Genomic DNA, 27,852 nt, shown 5'->3' with positions numbered 1-27,852 from the left:
CCATTTTGCATATGGATAGAACAGCGCCGTCATGGGAAAGTCGGTGCCACTTTCCTTGAACCACGGCTCAGTTCCCGTGCACAGTGCTGTTCGATCCCCAGGCACCAACCTGAGCTGAAGCACTGGAGGCGGCCGCTCGCCCCCAGTGGGGGGAAACCCCCGCCCCTCTATGATGCGACTCCATTAATTCTCCAGTGCTTCAACTCAGGTTGGTGCACAGGAATAGGACAGCACTGTGCGCGGGGACTAAGTTCTATGTGTGATGGCTTTTGAAGCATTGACTCCAGCCACCATCCACTCCTTGTGAACCTTATCCACATTTTTGAATGGCCATTTCTTTACAGTACATTCAAAGCTGAGGTTATCCCTATTGCTTGTGCCCCTTTTCCTACTCTTTTCTTCTACTTAACGTCCCATTAATACCATTAATATGCTTGGATACAGCCAGCTTTTGTGGCTTTCCCTCCACATGGATGGTGCCAGTGACTGTCTTCTGGACAGTGAATAGTGTTCCCCATGATGGTGTAGCCTACTGGACTAGACTGAAGAATCATTGAAAAGCTAAAGGCCCTATTATAGAAACGATTATCGTCCGTATTTAGGCGATAATCGTCTTGTGTAATAGAAGGCAACGATCAGCTGTCATAAAGGATGTCAGCTGATCGTTGCAGTCGTTTGTCTTTCAACATGTTGAAAGACAAATGACTGTGATAGCAGCAATCTGCTGCCGTGGAATAGGATAGCCCGCCGCTATCCTTTATGGGCTGCCCGGACGATCTAGCAATCACCCGGGCAGCCCCCCGCAGATCCCCGCAGCCCCCTCTGCACTCACCCGCTCACTGCCGCCACGTGTAATAACGTCAGCAGCAAACGGGGAACGAAGAGCAAACGAGCGCTCACAGCGCCTGCTTGCAACTCTCTGTTGCCCCGTGTAATAGGGGCTTTAGGAAATAGATGTTTTGTGTTCCTTGGCAGATTAGAGTGTGAAACTGTGCGTCTACAAGTTTTTCTCAATATTCTTATTTTTTGGCTTCAAAAATACTCTGTGTCTAATGAATCTATATAATACAGTATATGGAGTTTTACTTTTTGAATTGAATTACTGAATAAATTAAAGTAGATGTCCGTCCAGGACCCCTTTCCCCAGAATGCCCGGGGAGGGGAATGCCCGTACTCCACTGCTCCGGTCCTCATTGTGCAGCTACTTCCAGGTCCTGAGACGTCACATAGCAGGCCCACTCAGTTATTCAGCGGCTATAGCATTGTCCTGCCTCAGCCACTGAATGGCTGCTAGGGCCTGCTATGTCACGTCTCAGAACCTGAAATAGGAGTGGAAGTGGTTTGACAGAGCAAGACTGTGTAACTGAAAAACCCTTTAATCCTATATGTAAACTGTGAAACCATGTTCAGAGGTTACTGACTATTACACACCACTAAAATGAGTTCCATGCATGCAATTTGTACCCTCAAATGTGTATCAGGTATTGGGTTCTCATTAATCCTCTTCCAATCCTCAGAACCTTCTTCACATGCCTCCACCAAATAGCCAGTGATGGAGCTGCCTCCTGTGTACACAGGGCTTTCCCAGTGGAGCATCAAGGTGTTATTCCTCACTTCTCTGCATCTGACATCATATGGCGGACCTTAAATATACAACACAAGTCACTTTGCAAAATCTGTAACTAGGCCCCCCAGCTACTACATGCCATTTAGTACTGGTGTATTGTCACATGGCTGAGGACCTTTGGGTCTCATCACATCATCTTGACACCCCTTTAATTATGATTTTGGGGTAAGTATGGTTTATTGGCAGTGCTTTCAGCTACTGTATTTTCACACATTTAGACCTTAAGGGTGCGTTCACACGGAATGGATTCGCAGCGGATTTCTCGCTGCGAATCCCTGCCCTGTATACTTATGGGCAGACAAACTCACAGCGGGATGCAAATCCCACTGTGAGTATGTCCGCAGCCCGCCCCGTTAACTCCCCGGACGCCAGAGTGTATACATCACCATCTCCCCGCTCCAGCTTGCTTTAAAGCAAGCCGAAACGGGGAGCAGGTAATGTATACAATCTGGCGGCCGGGGAGTTAACGGGGCGGGCTGCGGACATACTCACAGTGGGATTTGCCTCCCGCTGTGAGTTTGTCTGGTCATAAGTATATAGGGCAGGGATCACACGTAATGGATCCGCAGCGGATTTCTCACGAATTCTCAGCGAGATCCGGTGCAGATCCGTTATGTGTGAATGCACCCTAAAGGTCTAAATGTGTGAACATACAGTAGCTGAAAACACTGCCAATAAACCATATTGCATCCTGCTGAGAGTTTGTCTGCAAGCTGCAAGTTATAGTTATCTGTCCCAATGCCCGCGCAGAGCCGTGTCCTGCTCCTGGACCCCGCCGGCAGTCTTCTGAGCTCCCCACCAGGTATGTGAAGACCCGGTTGAGAGACGCCCTGTTCAACCAGTCAGCAACTGGGGTGGGACACCGTGGCAGTCACTGATTGGCTGAGCGGGCTAAATCTCACCAGTTTGACGTGGAGCCCAGGCCATGACGTACCCGGAAACCCTGGAGAAGATGACAGCTGGCAGGGTCCGAGAGCTCAGTGATGCGGTACAGTGCGGACACTTGAAGCCGTAAGCATTGTGTCTTTTATTTCCCCCCATTCCCTGCCCGTAATGATCTCCCCCATTGGACTTCCCCTCTTCTCCTTTAAGTATGAATGCTGGGATCAACATAGAAAAGACCAATAACCCCCCCCCCAAATCAGATTGGGTGTTACACTCTGGCTATAAATAAAGCACAGAGACTCTCTTCAGAGATTCTCCATACCTGGCTCAGGCATTGTCCATTCCTCACATTTGAAAAGGTCACTTGGCTCAGACATCTTTCCCACACCTGCCGAATTCAGAGCTCGAGCGCGGAACTCATAGAAATGTCCTTCAGTTAAACCTGTTACCTTGTATGAAAATAAATATATTCCAATGACAAAAGTTATCTGTTTATATGTATAATGTAAAAAGATAATAAATTGTACCTTATGCATTGTTTTTTGGACTGGTTCATTATTAACATCTTTCCAAGCAATATCCTCGGGATCATGTTGGTCAAGAAAATATCCAAGTACTACTCTTCCTGCTGTGGATTTTGGAGCCTTCCAACATATCGTCATTTCATCTTTCCCACAACTCAAGAGGGCAAAGTCATAGGGAGCGGATGGACAGTCTGCAGAGGACATAGGTTTCTGATTGTTGAATGAGCAACACAATTTAAAGCATATCTCTTGGGGGAGGGGGACTATTGAACTCTGCTGTTCTGATGGTACTCGGTGCTTACTGATCTCCATTTTTTGTTCCCATCTTGACAAATGGAAATGACCGCTTAAAGAGACTCTGTCAGTAGGTTTATGCTACTCTATCTAAGGGTAGCATACACTAGTGACAGAGAAGCTTAACAGAATGATGTATCACATTGTTCTGTGCAGAGATATCCTCCTGAATAACTGCACACTAGTCCTCTCCATTATTTGCATGTGCTCAGTAGTCCTTGATATTCATGAGCACCAGCTGCCTCTGTGCAACGGCCGCTGATTGGCAGTTGTCTATCTATACTGTGTATAGACAGGACACTGATTGGTCGTTTTCTATCTGCAGTGTGTATATATACTGTGTATAGGCAGGTAGCTATCATCAGCAGCCAGAGGGTGGAGGGAGAGGCGCGGCATGAAGCCCATTCTCCTGCAAATCAAAATAGCTGCACAGAATGATGTCATTTAAGGGAGCATAAACCTAGTGACGGATTGCCTTTAACTAATCCCTGGTTCTTTGCCACAGCTGGTGATTGGCTGAATGGGAAAAGAGTCAGGGAAGAGGACCAGGCATCATTGAATAAGCAGCAGCAAGAAATGGGCAGGTGACTACAGCTTTTTTATTTTTTTTTTTTTTTTATTATCCTGGCCAATTTTATATTTTCATTAAAAATAAATTATACTTTTTTTTAAGATTTGTTTAAAGGAAGAACAAGGACTGTATATTATATATTATATGTACTGTATATTATATTCACCATAATTTGATACTTACAAATGGCCTCATGTACAGTCAGTGGGTTAGATACTGGTGATCTTTCACTAAGCCCAGCTTCATTTACTGCTACCACACAGAACTCGTAGTCTTTTCCAGTCTGTAACTCAGGCACAGTGAACCTGTATAGGTATTGGATTGTTAACAATTTATGCATATAGAAATATATGTATTGAAAATAGTTCAACACCATCATTTTTTATTTAATACCATGGAGATTTACACCTCTTAGGGTATGTTCACACTGAGTAAATGTGGCAGAATTCTGCAGCGTAACCCCATTTGCCTCAGTATGCCATAGCCTGTCTGAGAGGGCTCGCACGCTTCCGCTCAAGCCGCTCTACGCACAAAGAATTGACATGGCCGCGGGAAACTGTGGGAGGGCTCCCCAGATCATCTGGTCTGCTGCATGGTGCAAGATAGCAGCGGTCCTATTACACAGAGCGATGGCAGCAGATCGTTGCTATCACAGTTGTTATTCTTTCAACATTTTGAAAGATGTTGAACGACAACAACATAGTACATGTCACCTGATCATTGTTACACAAAGCGATTATCGGCTGTAATGGCTGGCTGATAATTGCTTCGTGTAATAGAGCCTTTAGTCAGACATCCTATACTCCCAGCAATAAGGGCCCGTTCACACTACGCAATCAGCGCCGAGATTCTGTGCTGAACCCGCGCGCACGAGCTTGGCGCTGAATCCTGCCTTCTATCAGTTTGAATGGGAGGGCTTGCGCGCTTCCGCTCTCCGCTCAGTTGAAGCGCGGAGAGCGGAGGCGCGCAAACCCTCTAATTCCAACTGATAGAAGGCAGGATTCAGCACCGAGTTTGTGTGCGGCGGTTCCGCACAGAATCTCGCCGCTGATTCCATAGTGAAGCCACAAGGTGAAGCCACAGATGGCCTCAAATTCTTGAAGTGATGCTACAGGTGGAACGCTGCGTATAAATGAGTGATCACATATTATTACTTATTTTTAACTTATATTCATATCTGTCTATATAGCCATGTCTACTAAAATTATGCTTGTTCTTGTCAGTTTTTATTGCTCTTGCCCTCCAAGCTGTGTCCACAGATAAGAGCCCATTATCTTTGTCTCTGTATTATGTCATGCTGACATTCTACATAGTATCCAACAAAAATGTTAATGTCAGCTCTTTTTCTTCTTTTTTTATGTTAGGCTCCTACTGTAGAGAAAATAATTAGTTGGCTATATTGTTTCACCAATATATTTTCTTATAAATACACTCCCTGACGAAAGTGGTACTACATGTGGTGTACTGCTCTGTACCCGTTCCTTTGGATAGTCTGGCTCCATTTTATTGGTACATTGTATATAGAAAATATGGAGGAGGCTGCAGCATGAAACTAGCTCTACAGCCTTCCATTCTTAGGATTGGTGGATCCTGTTGGACCCCCACCAATATGCCATCTTTTTCTAGGATGGATCTGTAAGATGGTCGCATTCCACTCAGAAAACAATTCCCAGACGCTTACCTTGTACATTGCAGTGGCTTGTTGTTTACAGGCTGCCAATCCTCCTGCCCTACTTCTCGACTGTACAAGTAATAACCAAGGATCTCAGGCTCATGCTCAACCTTCTCCCACTGTACTATTGCAGATGTCTTTGTGTCTCGGAGGGCTAAGATATGGCCGGGTGCAGGAGGAACCACTGTTGGGTGACATGAAATAAATAATTTCCACATTTTCAGAAATGTAGAAATAGTAAGCTCTTCAATTATCATGCCGGCTGCAGATTCTTATATTAAGATGTTTTTTCCATGAAACAGTAGTGAGATATAGCTGGAAGGAGGCACCACTGTGTGAATATTATGTCATCCTTGTGTGCAGTATATAGGCTGTCTCCATGTTTTCCAGGACTTCCTAGGGCTGCATCCAACTTCTTCAGCCACCGATGTGCTTGTGGTTCCCCCATCTCTAGTTGTGAGCATTACTACCATGTTTACAGGTTTAATTGCTAGGTCTTACAACACAGACTTGTTCCATAATCCATAAATGAGACTCCTTTGATCCACCATATTCACCATCTATTTACCTCAATCGCAGGGTGTTAATGTATTTAAATTATCATTTTCATTTCACCCCCGAAATGTACTCTGAATGGTTGTATAGATGTGGGACATCTACTAAGAGCCTTATGTTAGCATTATACAATGCTAAATTCTCCAATTAAACATAAATTTATGAGTTTTTGGGAATCCACACTGGTGGGGGGGTTAATTTACGAAGGCTGCGCCACTGGTGTACGCCAGGGAGAAGGCACTGATTCGCGCCTTTTTCCTGGTGTACCCCAGCCTTATCCCCTGTTTTCCTCCCTTTCCCTCCCTCTTGTCCTTCATCCCCTTGGTTTTCTCTCTCCTCTCAATTTGAATACATTTTAGTTACCTGTGTAGATACTTCTGCCTATAATGGTTTCCTTTATATTTTGTTTAGGGTCATTTCCTTACATAATTCTAGATTAATGCCTAGGTTCTTGTCCTGGTGGTGAGTTGTATACGATCTCCTATTGTACATTCTATGTCTTATTGAGGTGGATGACTTTTCTTGTTTTTTTTTTTTGCATTCGTCGAAAAATTTTACAGTTTTAGGCTAGGTTCACACTACGTATATGTCCGGCCGCATATTTTTCCCGGCCGGACATATACGTATGAAACTCCGGCCGGGACTTTACGCAAGTTGCGGCCGGATACGTACGGACCGCGAACTTACGCCCGTAGCGTACTTACGCTTCCCGAGCGCTCTTCGTAGCGATCTAACAGCGGTCTTTTACTTGGAAATCTTCGCCTAGCCCCGGACACCCCACAGAACCTTTTGGATTGGAACAAAAAGCTGGCAAAATGAAGAAATCACCACTACGTACGGGACCGCATGTTACGCTACGGGCGTAAGTTACGGCATTTCCGTCCGGAAATAATGGTTTGGTTCATTTTTTACGGCGCCGCATACGATCCGGGCGTAAGTTCGTACGTAGTGTGAACTGTGCGCCCATAGATCGTATACTTTCCATTGTACGCAAACTACGTAAGTTTCCGGCCGCTTATTCACGGAACGCGCTACGGCCGGAAACTTACGTAGTGTGAACCTAGCCTTAGGCTATATTCACACACTGTAAGAGACCGGCCGGTCCGTGACCCGGCCAGGCCACGGAACAGCCTGCCTCTTAAAAGATCATCCCGGCTGGTACTGCAGTACTGGCCGCATGATCTTTAGCGCCGCAGAGTTCTGATGCGGGCGCATCCGTGCGTGCCCGCATCAGAACTCCCCACTGCACACAATGGAGCGTGCGGCCAGAGCCGCTCGCTCTATTTTGTGAACTGACAGGGTTTTCTCCAGACACTATTTACTGAATAGCGGCCACTGAAAACTGACATATCAGTTTTCTACGGCGCCGATAGGGATCCCATCCGGAGTGTATAAAATGTGTATACACTCCGGCCGGGATCCTTTCAGCCTGCATCACTACGTAAGTTCCAGGGAAATCACAGTCGTTGTTTCAGCGGCCGTGATTTCCATGGAACTTCTGTAGTGTGAACATAGCTTTACAGTTGAAGAAAACAAAAAAGTGGGGAAAAGTTCTCAGCTCAGCATTTCATTCCTCACCTTTCTTTCTGCAGGAGACCGGCTTAATAAACTTTCTATAGAATCTCTCTCCTGTGCCCAAAACGTTTGACTCTCTATGTCTCTAAGACATTATTTTTACAGTATATGCCAGTAACACTTTACTTATTGCTACATCCTTCCAATACATCAGACATCTGCCTGGCCACACATTATGCCTCATGGTAATGTTGTATATATATATGTTGCCAATTTTTGTGAAACTGACGTGTTATCCTTGACATAACTTTGACTCTAGTCCATATGAATGTTTAAATACATCATCTATACAGAGAAAAAAAGAAGCAGTCACCTAATACATCTTTAAGACAGACTGGGGAACTTGGCTTGGATGGATCACTGATCCCATACTTGTTTACAGCTTTAACCCGGAAACGGTAAGATTTTCCTTTATCGAGATCCATCACAGAAAACCGTGGTGAATGGAGAATTGTGTCCAGGTTAATCCTCTCCCATATGTTGCTTCCTTCAATGCACTTGATAACAATATATAAAAACATGTATGCAAATATTAAATAAACATATACATTTTCAAGTGACAGTATAAACACTAATGGGGGGGGGGGGATTTATTAAGACTGGCTGTACCCGTACACCGACACCAGCTCCACAGAAGGTGTAGATTTTTTCAGCAGACGTAAATCATGATAAATCAGGAGGAGGCCACGCCTCCTCCCCGCCCTGTCACACCCCCTGCCCTCCCATTAGGTAATGGGGCTTACATGAGGGAAAAGACACAGATTTTTGCAAAAACCAGATCATTTGCACAAAAGTCTTCACCTTTTCCATGGCGTACACCAGGGACATAAATTATAAATGTCAGGAACTCACCTGACCTGGCTCCTGCGGCGTCTTCCCCGGCCTCTGCTCCGGCGGCCGGCTCGAGTACGCGCCGGAGCTCCGCCCGCCGGAGCAGAGTGACGTCACGGAGACCCGACGGCGTCCCTAGTAACCGGGGACGCCGCGGGCTCACGTGACAGTCAGTCAGCTGGCCGGCCAGCGCAGCTGATGCGGCTCGTGCAGGCTGAGTGGCAGATCGCTCTGCCACTTGGTCTGCAGCACCGCAGCTGCAGAGATTGCTGGATCAGGAGACTGGACCAATCAGTGTCTGGTCCAGGCTCCTGGTTCAGTATAAAGTAAAGTGATAGCCAGCTGGTAGTTGCTGGCTATTAGTTCGTCTAGTCCCAGCTCCCCTGCTCCTTCCCAGCGTTCCCTGCCCTATATCCCTTTCTGCTTGCCTTCTCGTGTTCTTGACCCTCCGCCTGACCTGTGACTATTCTTTGCTTGCCGATTCTGTACTGCGTTGTCCGTGTGGTTTGACCTGGCTTGTTTACTACTCTTTATTGTGTTTTGTCCGTCTGTCGTGTTTTGTGTTCCACGTATTCAGTACAGGGAACGTCTTCGTGGTTGTCCGCGACCGCCTAGGGTCGACTGAGGCAATTAGGCAGGGACAGTGGGTGGGATCAGATCAGGGCCCACTGTCTGGTTGTGTTTGTCCGCGCTGACAGAATAGCCAGCCCTATACTGCCCATTGCCCCATGGACGACAGGACCGCCATGTCAAATATCGTGGACCAAATGCAGCAACTTAACACCATGGTCCAGGAACTTGCTATGAGAGTCCAGGATCAGGAGACGACATCACGACAGCTCACCGTAACCTCCCCATTACCTCCCGAACCACCCGTCCAGCTCCCTGACAAGTTTTCGGGGGACCGTAGTAAATTCCGTACTTTTCGGGAGGGGTGCAAGTTGTTTTTTAGGTTACGGCCACGCTCCTCAGGAGATGAGACCCAGAGAGTGGGTATTATCATGTCCCTCCTCCAAGGACCCCCGCAAGAATGGGCTTTTTCTCTACCCCCTGACTCTCCTAACCTAAGGACCACCGACCAGTTCTTTTGTTCACTGGGATTGCTGTATGATGACCCGGACTGTGCAGCCAATGCCGAACGTCAGCTAACTGGGTTAAGACAGGGTCGCCGTCCAGTGGAAGAGTACTGTTCTGAGTTCCGGCAGTGGAGCTGTCTCTCCACGTGGAACGACCCAGCCCTCCGGTTTCAGTTTCGGGAGGGCCTTAGTGACCGACTGAAGGACATGCTAGTAGCATACCCCACTCCCGACTCGCTCGAAGAGAGCATGACACTAGCGATCAGAGTTGACCGTAGATTAAGGGATCGACAAAGGGAGAGGGGTACTCCTGACCATCACAAAACCCCTATCTCTCCTATTCCGTTCTCCAAACCTCCCCTTCCTGTCTCACCCCCTTTCGAGGAGCCGATGCAGGTAGACTCCGCCGATGCCAAGGCCCGACGAGCCCATCGCCTGCAGAATAGGCTGTGCTTTTACTGTGGGAAGACAGGACACCAGGTTCGGCAGTGTCCCAACAAGCCGAGGTCTTCGACGGAAAACTTCAACGCCTGAGAGATTATCGAGGGTATCCTTCAAAAATAAGCTGTTGTTGCCCATTTCCTTGGTGTTGGGAGGTAAATGTATTAGTGGGTATGCCCAGATCGATTCTGGATCCTCAGCAAATTTCATTAACCCCATGTTTTTTTCAGGTTTAGAGGTATGTCCCTTGCTGCTCCAGCGTCCAGTTGGTGTCACTGGAGCAGACTCTGCTCCCTTTTCCCAGGGTGATGTACGGTATAGGACCCCCTCCATGGAGGTTAAAGTAGGGTCTGTCCATATTGAAAGTCTGGATTTTCTTGTTATGCATAACCTGTCATCTGATGTTATCCTGGGGTTACCCTGGCTGGAGGCTCATAACCCGGTCTTCGATTGGCCCAATAGGGAACTTGTGCGGTGGGGGCCTGGGTGTGCATCACATTGTATTGCGGTTTCCCTTGCAGGGTGTTCCCCGGCGGAGGGAGAGATTCCCGAATTCTTGTTGGATTATTCAGACGTATTTGATGAAAAAGCAGTGGACGGGTTGCCACCCCATAGACGGTATGATTGCGCCATTGATTTAGTTCCCGGTTCCAGATACCCCCGAGGTCGAATATTCAATTTGTCCTGCCCTGAAAGAGAAGCCATGCGAGAATACATAAAGGACAGTTTACGCAAAGGCCACATACGTCCTTCTTCTTCTCCCATGGGTGCTGGCTTCTTCTTTGTAGGCAAAAAGGATGGGGGTCTCCGGCCTTGTATCGATTACCGGGAACTAAACAAGATCACTGTTAAAAACCAACACCCCCTACCGTTGATTCCAGACTTGTTTAATCAAATTGTGGGCGCTAAATGGTTTTCCAAGGTTGACTTACGGGGGGCTTATAATTTAATCAGAATCAGGGAAGGTGACGAGTGGAAGACCGCATTCAATACCCCAGAGGGCCATTTCGAATATCTCGTTATGCCCTTTGGGTTATGCAATGCCCCGGCGGTCTTCCAACACTTTGTTAATGATATCTTCCGTGAGCACCTTGGACGTTTTCTTGTTGTCTACCTTGATGACATTTTGATCTTCTCCTCAGATTGGTCTTCCCACGTAAAGCAGGTCCGCACGGTAATGGAGCTTCTGAGACAAAATAATCTTTACGCCAAGGTGTCAAAGTGCCAATTCGGTATCCAGGAGGTCTCGTTTTTGGGTTATAACATCACCCCCAATTCTTTTGGTATGGATCCCCTTAAAGTAGCGGCTATTGTAAAATGGGAACGACCCAGTAACCTGAAGGCCTTACAAAGGTTTTTGGGTTTCGCTAATTATTACCGGAAATTTATCAAGGGGTTCTCAGTTATAGCTAAACCCCTCACAGATCTTACCAGGAAAGGGGCGAATCTGGTACACTGGTCCACAGAGGCAATCCAGGCATTTGACATCCTTCGGCAATGTTTTTCAGAAGCTCCAGTACTGGCCCAGCCCGACTTCGAGCGCCCTTTTATTGTTGAGGTGGACGCATCCGAGGTGGGTGTGGGAGCAGTTTTATCCCAGGGAACTGACACTCTTACCCATCTTCGGCCAGTTGCGTACTTCTCGAGGAAGTTCTCCCAAGCGGAACGCAACTACGATATTGGGAATAGAGAATTATTGGCTATTAAGATGGCATTTGATGAGTGGAGGCATTTCTTGGAAGGTGCCAAACATAGAGTCACAGTGTTGACGGATCATAAGAATCTCATTTATCTGGATACCGCCAAACGACTCTCTCCACGTCAGGCCCGATGGGCCCTGTTCTTTACTAGGTTTGACTTTGAGATCACATATCGACCTGGCTCTCGTAATATTAAGGCTGATGCCCTCTCTCGCAGTTTTGATTCCGGGAACATTCCTGAGAAACAGGTCGATACGATCTTGAAACCAGGGGTTGTGGTATCCGTCCTACAACCGGACTTGGTTACTCTGGTTGCTGAGTCTCAGGATTTAGCCCCCCATAACACTCCTGACTCCCTCCTATTTGTGCCACCGAACCTTCGCCTCCGGGTCCTGGAGGAAATCCATAGTTCCGTTTTGGCAGGACATCCAGGGATAGCAGGCACTAAATACTTGCTCTCGCGCCATTTCTGGTGGCCAACTTGGGCCCGAGATGTTAAATCTTTTGTTGAAGCGTGTGAGGTCTGTGCTAGGTCCAAGGTTCCCCGTAGGCCACCGGAGGGATTGTTACATCCCTTGCCGGTTCCTGCGAGACCTTGGACACATATATCGATGGACTTTATTACCGACTTACCAGTATCTAGGGGTAAGACTGTCATTTGGGTAGTGGTGGATCGATTCTCCAAAATGTGTCACCTTATTCCACTGCGTAAACTCCCTAGTGCTCGTTTGTTGGCCACGTTGTTTATCGGTCATATTCTACGGTTGCATGGTGTCCCGGAGAATGTTGTTTCCGACAGAGGTGTCCAGTTTGCGGCCAAATTCTGGAGGGAGTTCTGTGGGAAGCTGGGAATCTCTTTGTCCTTCTCGTCGGCTTTCCATCCTCAGACGAATGGGCAAACTGAGAGAACCAACCAATCTTTGGAACAATTCCTGAGATGTTTCATAGCTGATACGCAGGATAAATGGCGAGATTTCATTCCTCTGGCTGAATTTGCTATCAACAATCATGAACAACGTTCTACTAATATGTCACCTTTTTTTTGTAATTATGGTTTCAATCCCAGGTATTCGTCCGTTCACTCTGCAGAGTCTGTCAATCCCTCAGCTGAGACAATCTTTTCTAAACTGTGCACAGTTTGGGCCCAAGCTCATCAGAACTTGGTTAAAGCCCAAGAGTCCTACCAAAAATTCGCTAACAGAAGACGCATATCTGGCCATCAATACGTTGTAGGTGAAAAAGTCTGGCTCTCAACAAAAAACCTGAAATTGAGAGTCCAATCAGGAAAACTGGCACCCAAATACATTGGGCCATACATGATCATGGAGGTTATTAACCCAGTAACTTTCAGGCTTAAACTACCATCGTCCCTAAGGATTCATTCTGTTTTTCATAAAGCCTTGCTGAAAAAATATGTGCCACCGGTGTTTCCGTCACCTCCTCCTGCTCCACTAGTCGTCCAGGGTGAACTGGAGTATGAGGTAGAGAGAATTCTAAACTCTCGGTGGGTGCAGGGTTCGTTACAATACTTAGTCCACTGGAAGGGTTTTGGACCAGAGGAGCGTACATGGGTGGCAGTTAGAGATATACACGCTCCTCAGTTAATCCGACGATATCATACCCAGAATCCGTCTAAACCCGGTCCAGTGGATAAGGATCCTGAGGCCTCTCATAAGAGGGGGGGTAATGTCAGGAACTCACCTGACCTGGCTCCTGCGGCGTCTTCCCCGGCCTCTGCTCCGGCGGCCGGCTCGAGTACGCGCCGGAGCTCCGCCCGCCGGAGCAGAGTGACGTCACGGAGACCCGACGGCGTCCCTAGTAACCGGGGACGCCGCGGGCTCACGTGACAGTCAGTCAGCTGGCCGGCCAGCGCAGCTGATGCGGCTCGTGCAGGCTGAGTGGCAGATCGCTCTGCCACTTGGTCTGCAGCACCGCAGCTGCAGAGATTGCTGGATCAGGAGACTGGACCAATCAGTGTCTGGTCCAGGCTCCTGGTTCAGTATAAAGTAAAGTGATAGCCAGCTGGTAGTTGCTGGCTATTAGTTCGTCTAGTCCCAGCTCCCCTGCTCCTTCCCAGCGTTCCCTGCCCTATATCCCTTTCTGCTTGCCTTCTCGTGTTCTTGACCCTCCGCCTGACCTGTGACTATTCTTTGCTTGCCGATTCTGTACTGCGTTGTCCGTGTGGTTTGACCTGGCTTGTTTACTACTCTTTATTGTGTTTTGTCCGTCTGTCGTGTTTTGTGTTCCACGTATTCAGTACAGGGAACGTCTTCGTGGTTGTCCGCGACCGCCTAGGGTCGACTGAGGCAATTAGGCAGGGACAGTGGGTGGGATCAGATCAGGGCCCACTGTCTGGTTGTGTTTGTCCGCGCTGACAATAAATCCCACCCTATATATTAGTTATGCCTACATCTATATAACTTTTGCCTGTTTCATAATGTTATAAAGTATTGATGGTTGAGTATATACCTTTTCTACATAGTAATTAACAGGCTCCTTGCCACATGGATCAGGTTCATCCCATGAAAGCACAATATAGTCTTGGCTGATCTCTGAGGCGTGAACATTTTTTGGCGATCCAGGGACTCTGACATCTTCTATTTTGAATAGAGAAGAATAATGTGCAGAAAGTAATCATCATAGTATAAAGTTGTTGAGTGGATAAAATCATTCTGTTCAATAGGTTGGTGCGGGAGGATATATATGATTAGTATTAATTTAAGATAAGTCATTTATTAAAAATATCTAGATAAAAAAGACAAAACAAAATGTAAAAGATGGAGAAACAACCCCCCCTTCCCCACCTTTTCTAGGACACTGTATGTCTTGTATTTTCAGTGTCCTTCAGACACTTTATGTAATATTCATTATATAGGCATGGCTCCTTGATGTACGTACTTACCCTCAAGATCTTCTTTACTGATTGTAATTTCCCTTGCTTCATCATAAGGAATTACTGGATATACAAAAGGAAAAATTAATAAAACAATGAAAATTGGGTACTTGTAAATACACATATAGGTTGATACATCTTTGTTATATGTAGGTGGCTGTGAGCTGGAAGAAGGGTGGCAGCCTGAAAGAAACATGGAAATCTCCTGTCTGAATGTCTTATATATAACCGAAATAAAGCATCTTGTACTTCATTATCTATTGGCTATGGAATTTGCTTATTGAACTTTGCTAGCATAGCGACCCCTGAGAAGACTTCACTCGCTGATTTCTGTGAGCATGGCAGACCTCAGAAGAGGAAAGTGCAGTAGCGCCAGCTTATCCTGTTGTTTAATTCATATAATTTTTACATTTACCTGGAAAAGCCCTTTAAAGCACTGAAGCCCCCAAACTGTCATCCCAAAATTAGAAAAAAAAATTGACTTAAAGAAAAATAAGCAGAAAACTAATATGGGGATAGCAAGTTCTTACATAAAACAGTCAGAAAGCTACTGGAGGTTGTACATTACTTTCTGTTTCAATAGTTTTTTATTGAGAGTTTTATAGATTTAACAGACAAGAAACGACAGTGCTACTACAAAGACAAATCAGATAAAGGTTGATGAATGAGAGAACTCGAATATGCTCAAAGTCGCGTAAAGACCTATACATAGATAAGCGTATGAGGGTATCGGAGCAAATCAAGGAGCAACAAACACAGAAGCAAACAGAGACAAACATAGGGGATAAGGAATGTTAGAGCATGCTAGCAAAGCTATATATAGAAGATAAAATCGTAAAGTTAGTGAGAAGTTACAAGCAACAAACACAGTACCAATACAGGTAAAATACTATGCTCAGCAATGGGAGTGATAAAAGCTTAGAAACATCATGCCAGAAAGACACGCGGGCAATCAAGCCGCTTGGCATGAGTGGTTGGGGCACAGAGTCCGGCCTAGTCAGAGACCTCAGGGGGTCCTATAGGGAGACCCAGAGTCCAAGCTAAAATGTTCAGGCTAAATTCCAGGTAGACAGTAAGCGTCGGCCCTCCTCCGGGGTAATAATGTGGTGTTGCACCTCCTGGTGTGAGATCAATAGTTGTGAATGATTTATTCACCTATAAGAAACGCCTTTGTCTCGCAAGGTTCTTGTAACATCGGAAAAGGCACGTCGTTTTTGCAAGGTTGTCGGGGACAAATCTGTGTAAAATGTAACGCCCGCATATTCGGTTGGAAGATACCGTCTTTCCCTCACCGCTGCCAGAAATTTTGATTTAACGTGCATGTAGTGGATCCGAACCACTACGTCCCTCGGGGCATCAGATGGAAGATGAACCGGTCTCGGAAGTCGTTTTGCCCAGTCGACTTGTAAATCTGTAGGTAAACAGTTCGGGAGCACAGTGCCCAAAAGTTTCTGAGTGTAGAATGGGAGTTCAGAGAGAGTAACAGCTTCGGGAACTCTCCGCAGTTTAATATTATTACGTCTTTGAACATCATCCAAAATTCCCTGTTTGTCATGCAGAAGTTTAAGCTCTGCTTCCAATTTCTCACATGTAGTTGTCAAGGAGTTATGAGCCCCAATGACCTCGCAGAGCTTTTGTTCAGCCAATAATGCTCTATCCTCCGCTGCTCTCACCAGGGAGGAAAGAGATGTAAAGACATGGTCCAGTTTCTGTAACAGTGAGTCTCTTAGCGTTATAATCATCTCTTTAACTGCTGTGATAGACAATGGAGCTGGGTACGTAAGAAGAAAATCCAAATGCTTAGCAAGATCATGGTTAACAGCATCTAAAGGCGAGGTAGCTGTGTTGGAAGTCGTAGAAACCTTGGGCACCTGTGCTGTCAAATGTCGTGGAGAATCCGAGGCTGAGTTGCACGTTGAGAGGCAGTGAGGAGCAGCGCCGTTCAGTTCACCAGGCAGGTGTAAAGAAGGCACAGTAGTAAACGGCACCGCCAGAGGAGAGAGAGTCTTAGATAGCGAAGCAGGGGGAGACGCTAAGGCATCTCGGTGTGCTGGAGTAGCGTCCACGTCCCCAGTCGGCTGGGTAATACAGTCGGCAGTATCAAAGTTAGAAACATCATCAAACATAATAGGGAGGCATAAGTCAGAGCACGACCGAGCTCTCAAAGTGTGGTCCGCTTCTGCCGCTAACCGCTGTTTAGCCGCCTCAGCAATTCTAATCTTCCTCCGTCTCCGTTTCTCCGCCTTAGTAGGTGATAAGCTGTCAAGACTCACCTCCCGGCATATGTCTTCACGAACGGGCGCAGGGGAGTCCTCCCACGGCTCCGCCGCACTGGCTAGTATGGCATTGATAAGTGAGGTCGGGAGGGAGCCGGCGCCATCTTGAAAGGCTGGCGCTGCGGGAACCGAGGCCCTTGCCTTTTTCCTGGCGGCTGCCGATGCCTTTTTAGATGTGTGTCGCATCCCGGTGTAACGTGGAGGAGGTCTCGAGGTCCCCCGGTGACAATCCAGTCGTTGTACATTACTTTCTATGTAGATGACTGGAGCATTTTCAGAGTCCTGTACAGGTCACACAGGGTCCCAGGGCTGTATTAACAGCTGCTGCTGCCCTAGGCTCTAAGCCTGAAGACGCCCCATCTTCACGCACCTATTGGCGATACCAGACCTGACCAATACCACCATACCCCCCACCCCCCTGGAAAAGACACCAGATTTACTGGCAAGTCTGAACGGGAGGAGGGAAACTAAAAAAATAAAAACAAAAAAAATAGTTTTTTTTGTCCTCCTGCTCCCTGGTGCTGCCTTCCTGCAAGGTGCTGCCCTAGGCACCGGACCACGGGTGCCTAGTGGTAAATACGGCCTTGCAGGGTCCCAGAAAAATATAATTAAGCCATCTTTACATAGGTAAAGAGCAGTACAAGACATGTAGTATCACACTGTACTGTAGAGAGGAGATGCCAGACACACACAGCAGTACAGGACATGTAGTATCACACTGTACTGTAGAGAGGAGATACTAGACACACACAGCAGTACAGGACATGTAGTATCACACTGTACTGTAGAGAGGAGATACTAGACACACAGCAGTACAGGATGTGTAGTATCACACTGTATTGTGGAGAGGAGATACTAGACACACAGCAGTACAGGATATGTAGTATCACATTGTACTGTAGAGAGGAGATACTAGACACACACAGCAGTACAGGACATGTAGTATCACGCTATACTGTAGGGAGGAGATACTAGACACACACAGCAGTACAGGACATGTAGTATCACACTATACTGTAGAGAGGAGATACCAGACACACACAGCAGTAGAGGACATGTAGTATCACACTATACTGTAGGGAGGAGATACTATACACACAGCAGTACAGGACATGTAGTATCACACTATACTGTAGGGAGGAGATACCAGACACACACAGCAGTACAGGACATGTAGTATCACACTATACTGTAGAGAGGAGATACCAGACACACACAGCAGTACAGGACATGTAGTATCACACTATACTGTAGGGAGGAGATACTATACACACAGCAGTACAGGACATGTAGTATCACACTATACTGTAGAGAGGAGATACTAGACACACACAGCAGTACTGGACATGTAGTTTCACACTATACTGTAGAGAGGAGATACTAGACAGCCAATCAGTGCAGCTACTTTAGTAATGCTGGTGATTTACCAGTAAAATGGCCACTTTTATTGATCATCTAGTTATTCGCATGTGCCGTAAATCCTGACTGTCTGAAACATATAAGTTTATTGAAAATATTGTAACCTGAGCCTATTGTAAGTTGAAGGATCACTCAGTTATGTAGAAGTCTAAATGATAATTACAATGTATTGGTATATAAAAAGTTATACAAACCTATGGACTTTTTCTCCTGGGCTGGATCTCTCAGAGTCACAGGTTCACTAGGCTTGGAAGGAAGTCCAGCTCCAGCCTGGTTCAGGGCTTTCACTCGGAACTGATATGTATTCCCTTCAGTAAGTCCACCTACAGGATACTTGCAGATCTTTACCGGAATTTGGTTGCACTGTATCCAATCATTTGTTGAAACATCAAGTCTTAGAAAATACAAATACTTGTTACTTAAGAAAATATACTGTGGATGCAAGGAACAAATAACTATTTGCAGGCAGAGCTTCAATAGGTCTGTCCACTTAAAAATTCTGTGCAAATTCGGAACGGACCATAATAAGGTAAAGGGGGAATAAAGTTACTCATGTAAGTTTAGAGAAGGCACATATGGAACTGTTATATCTTGCATCATTCCTTAAAGGAGAAGTCTGGCCATTTTGAAAAACCAACAGGGGCAAGGGGGAATTTGATAATAAGTTCGAACTTACCTCTCCTAGTGCTCGTGGGAAGCAGCGGGACTGGCCTCGGGACCCCCCGCGGGAAGGCATTTACCCCTAAATTGTGATGACGTCACAACTCGGGGGGAAAATGCATGTCCCGGCTGATGGACCCCCCCCCCCAGTCACTGACTGGCTGAGTAGCCAGTCCTTTAGTCGGGTTGTGACGTGTCAGCGCCGGAGATCCTGGTGCCTGGTGGGGATCCCGAGGCCGGTCCCGCCGCTCACCGCAGGCGCAGGGAGAGGTAAGTTCATACTTGTTATCAAATTCCAGATTTTTAAAACGGCCGGACTTCTCCTTTAAATACAACCCTGATAAACTATTAATATGCCTTACAACCCTCAGGACGGTTATTTATGTGTAGGCATTGTTAATTGTTTTTCTTGTCTGCAAACTAGTGGCCTGAGACTATGATCGTCTTCTGTCCTTAACATTTTTATTTCTGCCGTTAAATGTTCATATAAAAATAATGCAGAATTGTTCTTAGAATCCCGATCCCTAGATGTACGGTACAGTTACCTCTCGATAAAATAACCAATTATGGGGCTGCCCCTGTCATCACTCGGAGGAGTCCAGGATAGGAGTAGACAGTCTTTTTGGATGTCACTGCACTGCACACTGAGAGGAGATCCTGGTAGGCCAGCTTTAGTTGGTTCAGCATCTAGGCAGGAAAAATAGATATATTATATTAACAGTTCTGTATTAAAATGCAGGAGGACAACATCAAGAAGCATTAGATATACACAATAGACAAAGGAGCTGCTACAAGCCAGTATACTGCCAGGATCCAACACTCCATATGGGGGTATTTATAGTTATGTTGGCTTGTGGCTTGTTGGATCTTATATGATATGATTTGTTCTCCTTCTGCCCTATGGTCCTAAATATGAGGACTGTATTGTATGTATTGAGACGACAATAGAATCATATTAAAGGGAATCAAGCAGCACAATTGTGCTGATATGGTTCCCTGCAGCACAGTATACAGCTAATGTGAAGCTCACGGAGCATCTACCAGCCATGGCTGTAGCAGGAGCTTTACAAAAGGGAAAAATATGTTTTATTCTGCAGGCAGGGAGAGGGGCGGCAACTAGTCATCTGGGCAGGGAGCCATCTGTGACTAGTCACCTCTCTCTGCTTGTCAGGAGAAGTGTGGGGATGATTGACAGGCAGAGAGTCCACTAATGGCAAATTGTACATAACATATTAGGACAGGATTTTTGTACAGACAGATTTTGATATTTATTGGTGGAACCTGATAAGTAATAGTAATTCAAAGACAAAGCTGGTTCTCTTTTGAAAAATTCTGTGCTCTCATAGTAGTTTTATTTGTATTGTGTCATGTCTTTTGCAGAAGATAATGTGCTTACAGGTTGGGTTCAGAAACCTCTTGGTGAAAAGGTAAAAGGGTAAATGAGATTACTAGTCTAGAAGTTCTGTGCAGTACGGTCACTGTGGTTTGCTTTCACAAATTGCTGATTCTTAAAAACTGATCTATCTATCTATCTATCTATCTATCTATCTATCTATCTATCTATCTATCTATCTATCTATCGTAATAACATTTTATAGGTAAAGGCAAATTTAATACATAGATTTTATGGATCATGATTGCCAGGAGTAAGCCTGGAGCTACACAGCAATTCCTAGTCACACTAGTTACCACGTAGCACTACCTTGTCGCACAACCCCTTCACTCATGCAAATAAATGGGGGTCCATACCTAACCCCAGTCCTGTGTTAGTACCCTGCTGGTGCTGCACAACTTCTGTTTCCGCATTGTCCAGTCCCTCAGTCTTCTCTTTTTGTTAGTTGTCTTTCTTCTCTCTGATGCCTCAGCCAGTCACTGACGCAACTATGTCTCTTGTCGACCAGTGATTGGCTGAGGCAGAAGATTATTCATAAATAATTGTTTGGGGATAGAGTCTGATAGAAGGAGATTGGCCCAGACTTGTGCTGTGGGATTATAGTTTTTGTCAAAATTGTATGCAGGAGAACAGAACCATTTCATCTTGGTTTAAAGTGACTCTGTACCTACAATCTGTCCCCCCCCAAACCGCTTGTACTGTCAGATAGCTGCTTTTAATCCAAGATCTGTCCTGGGGTCAGTTCGGCAGGTGATGCAGTTATTGACCTAAAAAACAACTTTTAAACTTGCAGCCCTGTGTCAAACTCTAGTGGCCACACCCTAGGCTTGCACCGCCTCTCTGTCCGTCCTCCCTGTCCTCTTCACCATTAGGAATGCCCCTGGGCAGGATCTCTCCTATTCACCACTTGTCTGAATACTGCACAGGTGCCTTAATGATCGAACACATGTGCAGTTTTCAAACAAGTGATGAATAGGAGAAATCCTGCCTATGGCATTCCTAATGATGAAGAGGACGAGGAGGAAAGGCGCTGCAAGCCTAGGGCATAGACACTCTAGGCCACGCTAATTTGACACTGGGCTGCAAATTTAAAAGTTGTTTTTTAGGACAGTTACGGCATCACCTGCCAAACGGACCCTAGAACAAATCTTGGATTAAAAGCAGCTATCTGACGGTACAAGTTGTTTGGGGGGGGGGGCAGATCGTGGGAACAGAGTTACTTTAATCAACATAGAGTATAGACAGAGTGGGACAGATGCTGTCTGAGCAAGACACACCTGATACAGGAACACAATTGTAATGGATTAGAGTTTTTAGGATATGGGGATTTTCGTCAACATTAATCATTGATACAGGGTGAAAAATCATACAGCTGGTCGGTTCTCCTCTTGACACAAAGATAGTCACATGTATGTACTATAGAGCTGAGCAAATCTCCAGCATGCTTGGGTTAATTTGAACCCGGGTGTGCTACATTTGACTACTGGTGGCTGAAAAAGTTGGATGCAGCCCTAGGCAGTCTTGGAAAACACATACATGCCTATTGCCTATGGCTTTATCCATGTTTTCCAGACAGTGTTAAAGCCAATGAACCCGAGCATGCTCAAGATTCGCTCATTTTGAATGTACTACCATGAAGCCCCTAAAATGTTCCTTTTTTTCCCAAAGGGTTTCTCATTTTCAGTATTTTTCTACAGCGTCTTGTACTGAGAAGAGTCTTTAATGTAGGAAAGAAAAGTCACTGACGATCATGGTTGTAGGGAGCAAATAGACTATAGAGCAACATAAGAAGAACAAGTCCATTTGAGCTTACCTTTTACAAACATATAAGTAGTTTGTTCCTGATGCCCGGATGCAGCGGGCACACAGACTGTGTAGAAACCTTCATCTTCTTTGAATGCAGGAGATCCAGTTAAAGACACAGCTAAACCTTCGCAGCTTATCTTCTTGCCTTCTGTTTCTTTTACTAATTTTCCTGTTGATTGAAAACAAAAAGTATATTGGAATGTATGTTATTTTCAGTCTAATGTATCCCCATCTTGAGTGTGTTGAATACCCTCTGCACAGGTCATGTGACTGTAATTTAATTTTGTATATGAATATATGTGCTTTTTTTGTTTATTTTTTTGTACTTTTTTTGTACAAAATATACATACCATCTCTAAACCACTGTACACTTGGCTTGTGTCGTTCAAGACTGGAGGAAACAGAGCAAGACAAGGCAAACGATTCCTTCTCTCTGGTAAACACTGGTCCCAAAGTACTAGTGAATTCACCCTCATAGGCTGGCAGCAAAGCTACAAAGTACAATAAACAGATAATCATTTAAATACAATACAGATTAGAAATTTTTCTAATGAAATCCAATAAATAGATTTTCCTATAATACTGTGATATACCATCAATGTTCTACTGATTCAACCTTTTTGACCCCACCAAAAGCTAGTACATTGTGGTATTTGAAAAAGTCTTTTACCCCATTAGCTCCCATTGGCTCTGATCAACTTTTTGGAGGCTTTATGGCAGGAGATTATGTTTTACAGAGTCTGAAAAGAATTGCACATGTATGTAATAGGGCATGGAGCATTCCTAGTGACATTGCCATATCCTAAATATCAGCCATTGACGGCCTTTCCCGTGGTTTCCCTGGTAAACCCTTTTAAAGATGATTATTGTTATTCTTTCCTTGGTAGCTGCATAACAATTTTATGGGGAACCTTTTCACCTTTATTTCACTGTTGAGAATTTGACATATGCGTTACATATAAAACCAGGCCTATAAATGTGTTACACTCCTGAGGATGCCCAGCTGTCATAACCACATGTCTGCTTCAGCACACAGACAGGGATATCTATCATGTTTATTCAAGCTGTTTAAAAGTTAACTCACCAGGATATGAAATGGAATCCCAGCCAGATTTTAACCCTATGTATTCTGGAAAAAAAAAGAATATATGTGGTTTGTTAGAGTTAAATGTAAATATATATTTTCTGGAGGTTCTTATATAGGGCACCAGTTAAAGGGGAACTATAGATGAATATAACCTGCTGATAGCTCCTTAGTGGACACGGCACACTAAGGATGAAGGTATGTCCGTTACTTTCATCCTCAGTGCTGTTTCCGTGCTGTTAGATGTGAAATCCTCTGCCCGGTAAACCATAAGGAGCCCCCCTCGAGCACTGATCTGGCCTGCCCATGGCAGGCCCCCTCCAATAGTAACCATTAGAAGGGGCAGACGGGCGGGGGCTGTAGCCCTGTCACCCCTATGGCGATCCAACCCCGGCCGGCCTTCCTAATGATTATCATTGTAGGCATAGCCCCGCCCCCAGTGCTCCTAACTGCTTATCGGGCAGAGTATTCCACAGGAACGGCGCACTGAGGATGAATTTAACAGACATACCTTCATCCTTAGCGCCCCATGCACAATAGGGAGCTATCAGCATGTTTGTCTACATTGTACAAATGTAAGTTATAAAGTGCATCCATTTATAAAGCATAGTATATGATATGTTTACAAAAGTTATGTATATTTATAAAGGGGTTGTTCCACAAAAAATTTTTAAACTATTTTGTTAGATAATTTAACCCTTATCATTTAAAAAAAATGTCAATCTAGATTGATGTTACATTCTTATCATGGTGCCCTGTGCTGTTCTTTCCATTTACAATCAGAACAGAAATCAGATCTTCTTAATGCATTTAGTGCTTGTGGTCACTAGAGATGAGAGCACGTTAAGCATACTCGAGTCCGATCCTTCAACATTTGAATATTGGTGGCTGAAGAAGTGGGATGCAGCCCTAGGGAGTCTGGGAAAACACGGATACAGCCATAGGCAATGTTCACAAAACATTATTTCTGTATTAATCGGCAACAACGGCCATGATTAATACACAAGTTACGTGCTATGCAGTCTGTGGGAATCCCGGACAGAGTGTATACACAAAGGGGAGATTTATCAAACATGGTGTAAAGTAAAACTGGCTCAGTTGCCCCTAGCAACCAATCAGCTTCCACCTTTTATTTTCCAAAGAGTCTGTGAGGAATGAAAAGAGGAATCTGATTGGTTGCTAGGGGTATCTTAGCCAATTTCACTTTATACCATGTATGATTAACCTCCCCCATAGTATACACTCCTGGCGGGATCGCTAGCGGCCGCACAAAAAACTAACATGTCAGTTTTGTGCGGCCACCATTCATTGAATAGCGGCCGCACAAGCCCGACAGGTCACACAATGGAGAGTGCGCTCCAGCTGCACTTTCCATTGTGTTCAATGGTAAATTCAGCACGAAAGAAGATCATCAGGCTGGTACTGCATGAAAACGCATCCATGTTTTTTAATGGACACAAAAATGTACTCTGCCTCATTTCTGTGTCTGTTAAAAAAACGGAACCCTTTTGGTCCATTTCTTATTTTTGCAATGGAAGTCAATGGAAAAAGCGGATCAAACGGATGCACACTAATGCATCCCTTCTTTTTCAACTGTTTTTTTTTTTTATTTATTTAAGAAAATGGCTGAAAAAACGGTTTGCAAAAACGTAGTGTGAACCCAGCCTAATAGCAATTTCTACACAAAGGGGCATTAAAAACAAACAAACAAACATCCAATTGAAAAATTGTTAAATTGTAAGTTAAGGGATAAGTAGCGGATCATTTGTAGAACCCTCACAATCTCAAGAACAGGGACTCCAAGCTCCTCACTGAGTGGAGCAGCGGTGCACACACATGACTGCAGCTCCATTCATTCTCTATGGGAGTCGCTGGGGATAGCTGAGTGCAGCGCTCAAATATCTCCTGCAGCTTCCATAGAGAATAAATGGATAGTGTGTGCACTACTGGGTCCATTCAGTGGGGTCTTGAGATTGTGGCAATGCTGCAGTATTTGGACCTCCCTGCAGTCAGTTAGTTACCCCCATCCTGAAGATTTCATGAAACAACCCCTTTATGTTAAATCATCTTAATTTTTGGGGGAAACTGACACATGTTCATATTCACCAAAAGGCACTAAACTCTCTGGGCAGCAAAGGACATGACAAAAATTCTATTGAATAAACAGGGCTAAAAGGTCGCATTTCTAAACCGTGCACTTCTGAAAGTTTATCTGTTCTACATTGGATGTGGACATTACATTTTTTTTACTCAATAACAGTTACAGACCTGCACAGTTACCAACCAATGCAAAATGCTTGTAGTGGCATAAGCTAAGGCACAGAGTGTATGTGTAGATGACAGTTATGGCACTTTGATAGCACTGTGATAGCACTTTGAACTCTGATGAATACGGAAGCAATTAGAATCTCTTGTCCTCAGTTTGGGAGAAGGTTTTTGCTGCTCAGTTGTATTGAAGTGAATGGCGCAGAATTGTAATACCACACACAACCTGAGGACAGGGGTAGCACTGTGTCCCTTTTTCTGGATAATCCCTTTAATCGCTGTAGGCATATATAAAGCCTATAGTGGAACCGGTAGTGGAGAGATGAAATTTCCAAAGCCAGATGCATATCAATGGTAAAAACTAGATATTTAAACTAGATATTTAGTCATAGGGAAGAACAGAATGTGGGGTCCCTGGGTTACCTGTTTCTGTTTTTTAACATGTTAAACTATGACATATACCTCCAAATGGAAAGCAACATTTCCTGATGACATTGACCTGTCAGCTGACTCTTGCTTGGATTCTTTCACCTCTAAGGCCTTGTTCACACTATGTATGAACTGCGTACGGATTCGTACACAGTGTGAACATAGCCTCAATCACAATGGACGATCTGTACGATGTGTACACACTGTATACACTGCGTCTGGGAATCCATGCGGCTCCCGGCTGTACTTTACAGCCGTGTCATGGAATGGACGCTGTTTTGGCATTTCTGAACACAGCCTTAGGCACTATGTAAGAGACCCGCTGTTCCGTGACCCGGCCGGTCTCTGTAAAGATCATCCTGGCCGGTACTGCAGTACTAGCCGGATGATCTTTCCAGCCGCAGTGTTCTGAAATGTTCCCATTTTCGTTCACATCTATATTCCAGTCCCAGGGTAGCGGAACTTTCCTAACCAAGGTCAATTCATGAATACCTGCAGTATAATGTGCAACGCCAGAGAAGCTATGGCAGGAGATTTATGAACCAACATGTGAATGTTCATAAATACCTTACTAGGCTGCAAACATAAAAGCCAGTGCACAGTGATAAAAATATTCGCAAAAAAAGTGCAAATGATAAATGTCCCCCTATGTGTATACGCTCAGGCCGCGATCCCATAGATAGAAGAATAGGCAGTGTTCCGCACTGTACAAAGTACTGCCGTTGTTGCCAGTGGCAACAACGGCCGTACTTTTACGCTGTGTGACCATAGCCTTAAAGTGGATCTTTTTTCAGCAGTAACTTAACTTCTCCTCCAAGCCTATTCTTATAAATATATATATATATATATATATATATATATACAGTATATATATTATTTCTCAGTATTCAACCTTATTAGTTTATTTTAATATATAAAAACAAACACTCATTTTAAAAGGTCCAGTATCTTCTAGCAATCCAGCTGGTAGCATAATCAGTTCCCGGTATTTACACCTGGTATTTATGACTTACGTTTAACAAGCACATTAGCAAAAGAAGTTGCCTGCCCAAAACTATTAGTAGCCACAACACTATAGTCAGCAGAGTCTTCCATGGAGCACCTGTTTAGGACAAGAGAAAAACACAATCATTGACGTAGCGTGCACAGTTATTTTATTTGTTAGAATTGTAATTGTAGGGATTAGAGGACTGATTCTTTGGGAACATTGATTGGTGGGGGTCCAGTTTCCAGATCCCTGCTGATCAGCTCCATTGAGTGCTGCGTACCCTTCATTGTTTATCATACATTTAGTTGTGGCTTTGACTAGAGATGAGCGAGCCGAGCTGTCTGAACCCAGATTCTTTCCGAACTTTGCAAAAAGTTTGTTTTGCTACCGAACCAAACTTTTTAAAAAGTTCGGACAGGTTCGGGAAGAGCGGGCGCACATCTAAAAAAAAAAAGTTTTCACCTGTTCGCACTCCTCCGGTGTCTTCTTGTGACTCTCCGATCCCATCCCATCGGCTTCTCCGGTGAGGGCCTGCTCAGCCAATCACAGGGTGACTGGGACAGGACAGCTCCGCAGCCAATCACAGGCTGTGGTGCTGTCCTGTCCCAGTCAGCCTGTGATTGGCTGAGCAGGCCTTCACCAGAGAAGACAATGGGATCAGACAAAAAGGATGCTGGGGAAGTGTGGACATGTAAATATGATGAGTGGCTCCTTAGAGTTCAGTTCGCCACAAACACAAACTTTAAAGTTCGGCAAAGTTAGCTCATCTCTGACTTTGACTCAAGTGAATAAGACTTGCAGCACCATAAACTGTGGCAACCAGATGTATAGTGCTCTGCCTGTTATACAATGATAGGAATTTGCCGGAGGGCCTCAGTATCCTCATTC

General features: G+C 45.1%; 1 protein-coding gene across 1 annotated transcript in view; it reads right to left on the bottom strand.

The window, feature by feature from the left end:
• MYOM3 (myomesin 3) overlaps positions 1-27,852 on the bottom strand; it is a 93,133-nt gene that overhangs the window by 28,265 nt on the left and 37,016 nt on the right. Inside the window, exons 7-20 of the mRNA XM_069971285.1 lie at positions 26,990-27,078; positions 23,283-23,327; positions 22,549-22,689; positions 22,206-22,367; positions 19,545-19,686; positions 18,534-18,733; positions 14,654-14,707; positions 14,221-14,348; positions 8,017-8,200; positions 5,583-5,757; positions 4,085-4,206; positions 3,040-3,227; positions 2,835-2,961; positions 1,465-1,643 (exon numbers count right to left, since the gene is read on the bottom strand). Of these exons, the coding sequence (XP_069827386.1) occupies positions 1,465-1,643; positions 2,835-2,961; positions 3,040-3,227; positions 4,085-4,206; positions 5,583-5,757; positions 8,017-8,200; positions 14,221-14,348; positions 14,654-14,707; positions 18,534-18,733; positions 19,545-19,686; positions 22,206-22,367; positions 22,549-22,689; positions 23,283-23,327; positions 26,990-27,078 (1,936 nt within the window). The remainder of the gene's footprint in view (positions 1-1,464; positions 1,644-2,834; positions 2,962-3,039; positions 3,228-4,084; positions 4,207-5,582; positions 5,758-8,016; positions 8,201-14,220; positions 14,349-14,653; positions 14,708-18,533; positions 18,734-19,544; positions 19,687-22,205; positions 22,368-22,548; positions 22,690-23,282; positions 23,328-26,989; positions 27,079-27,852) is intronic.

The sequence above is a fragment of the Dendropsophus ebraccatus genome, chromosome 5, assembly GCF_027789765.1.
Source record: "Dendropsophus ebraccatus isolate aDenEbr1 chromosome 5, aDenEbr1.pat, whole genome shotgun sequence".
In the NCBI taxonomy this organism is placed as follows: domain Eukaryota; kingdom Metazoa; phylum Chordata; class Amphibia; order Anura; family Hylidae; genus Dendropsophus; species Dendropsophus ebraccatus.
This window is presented reverse-complemented; position numbering and strand designations above follow the sequence as displayed.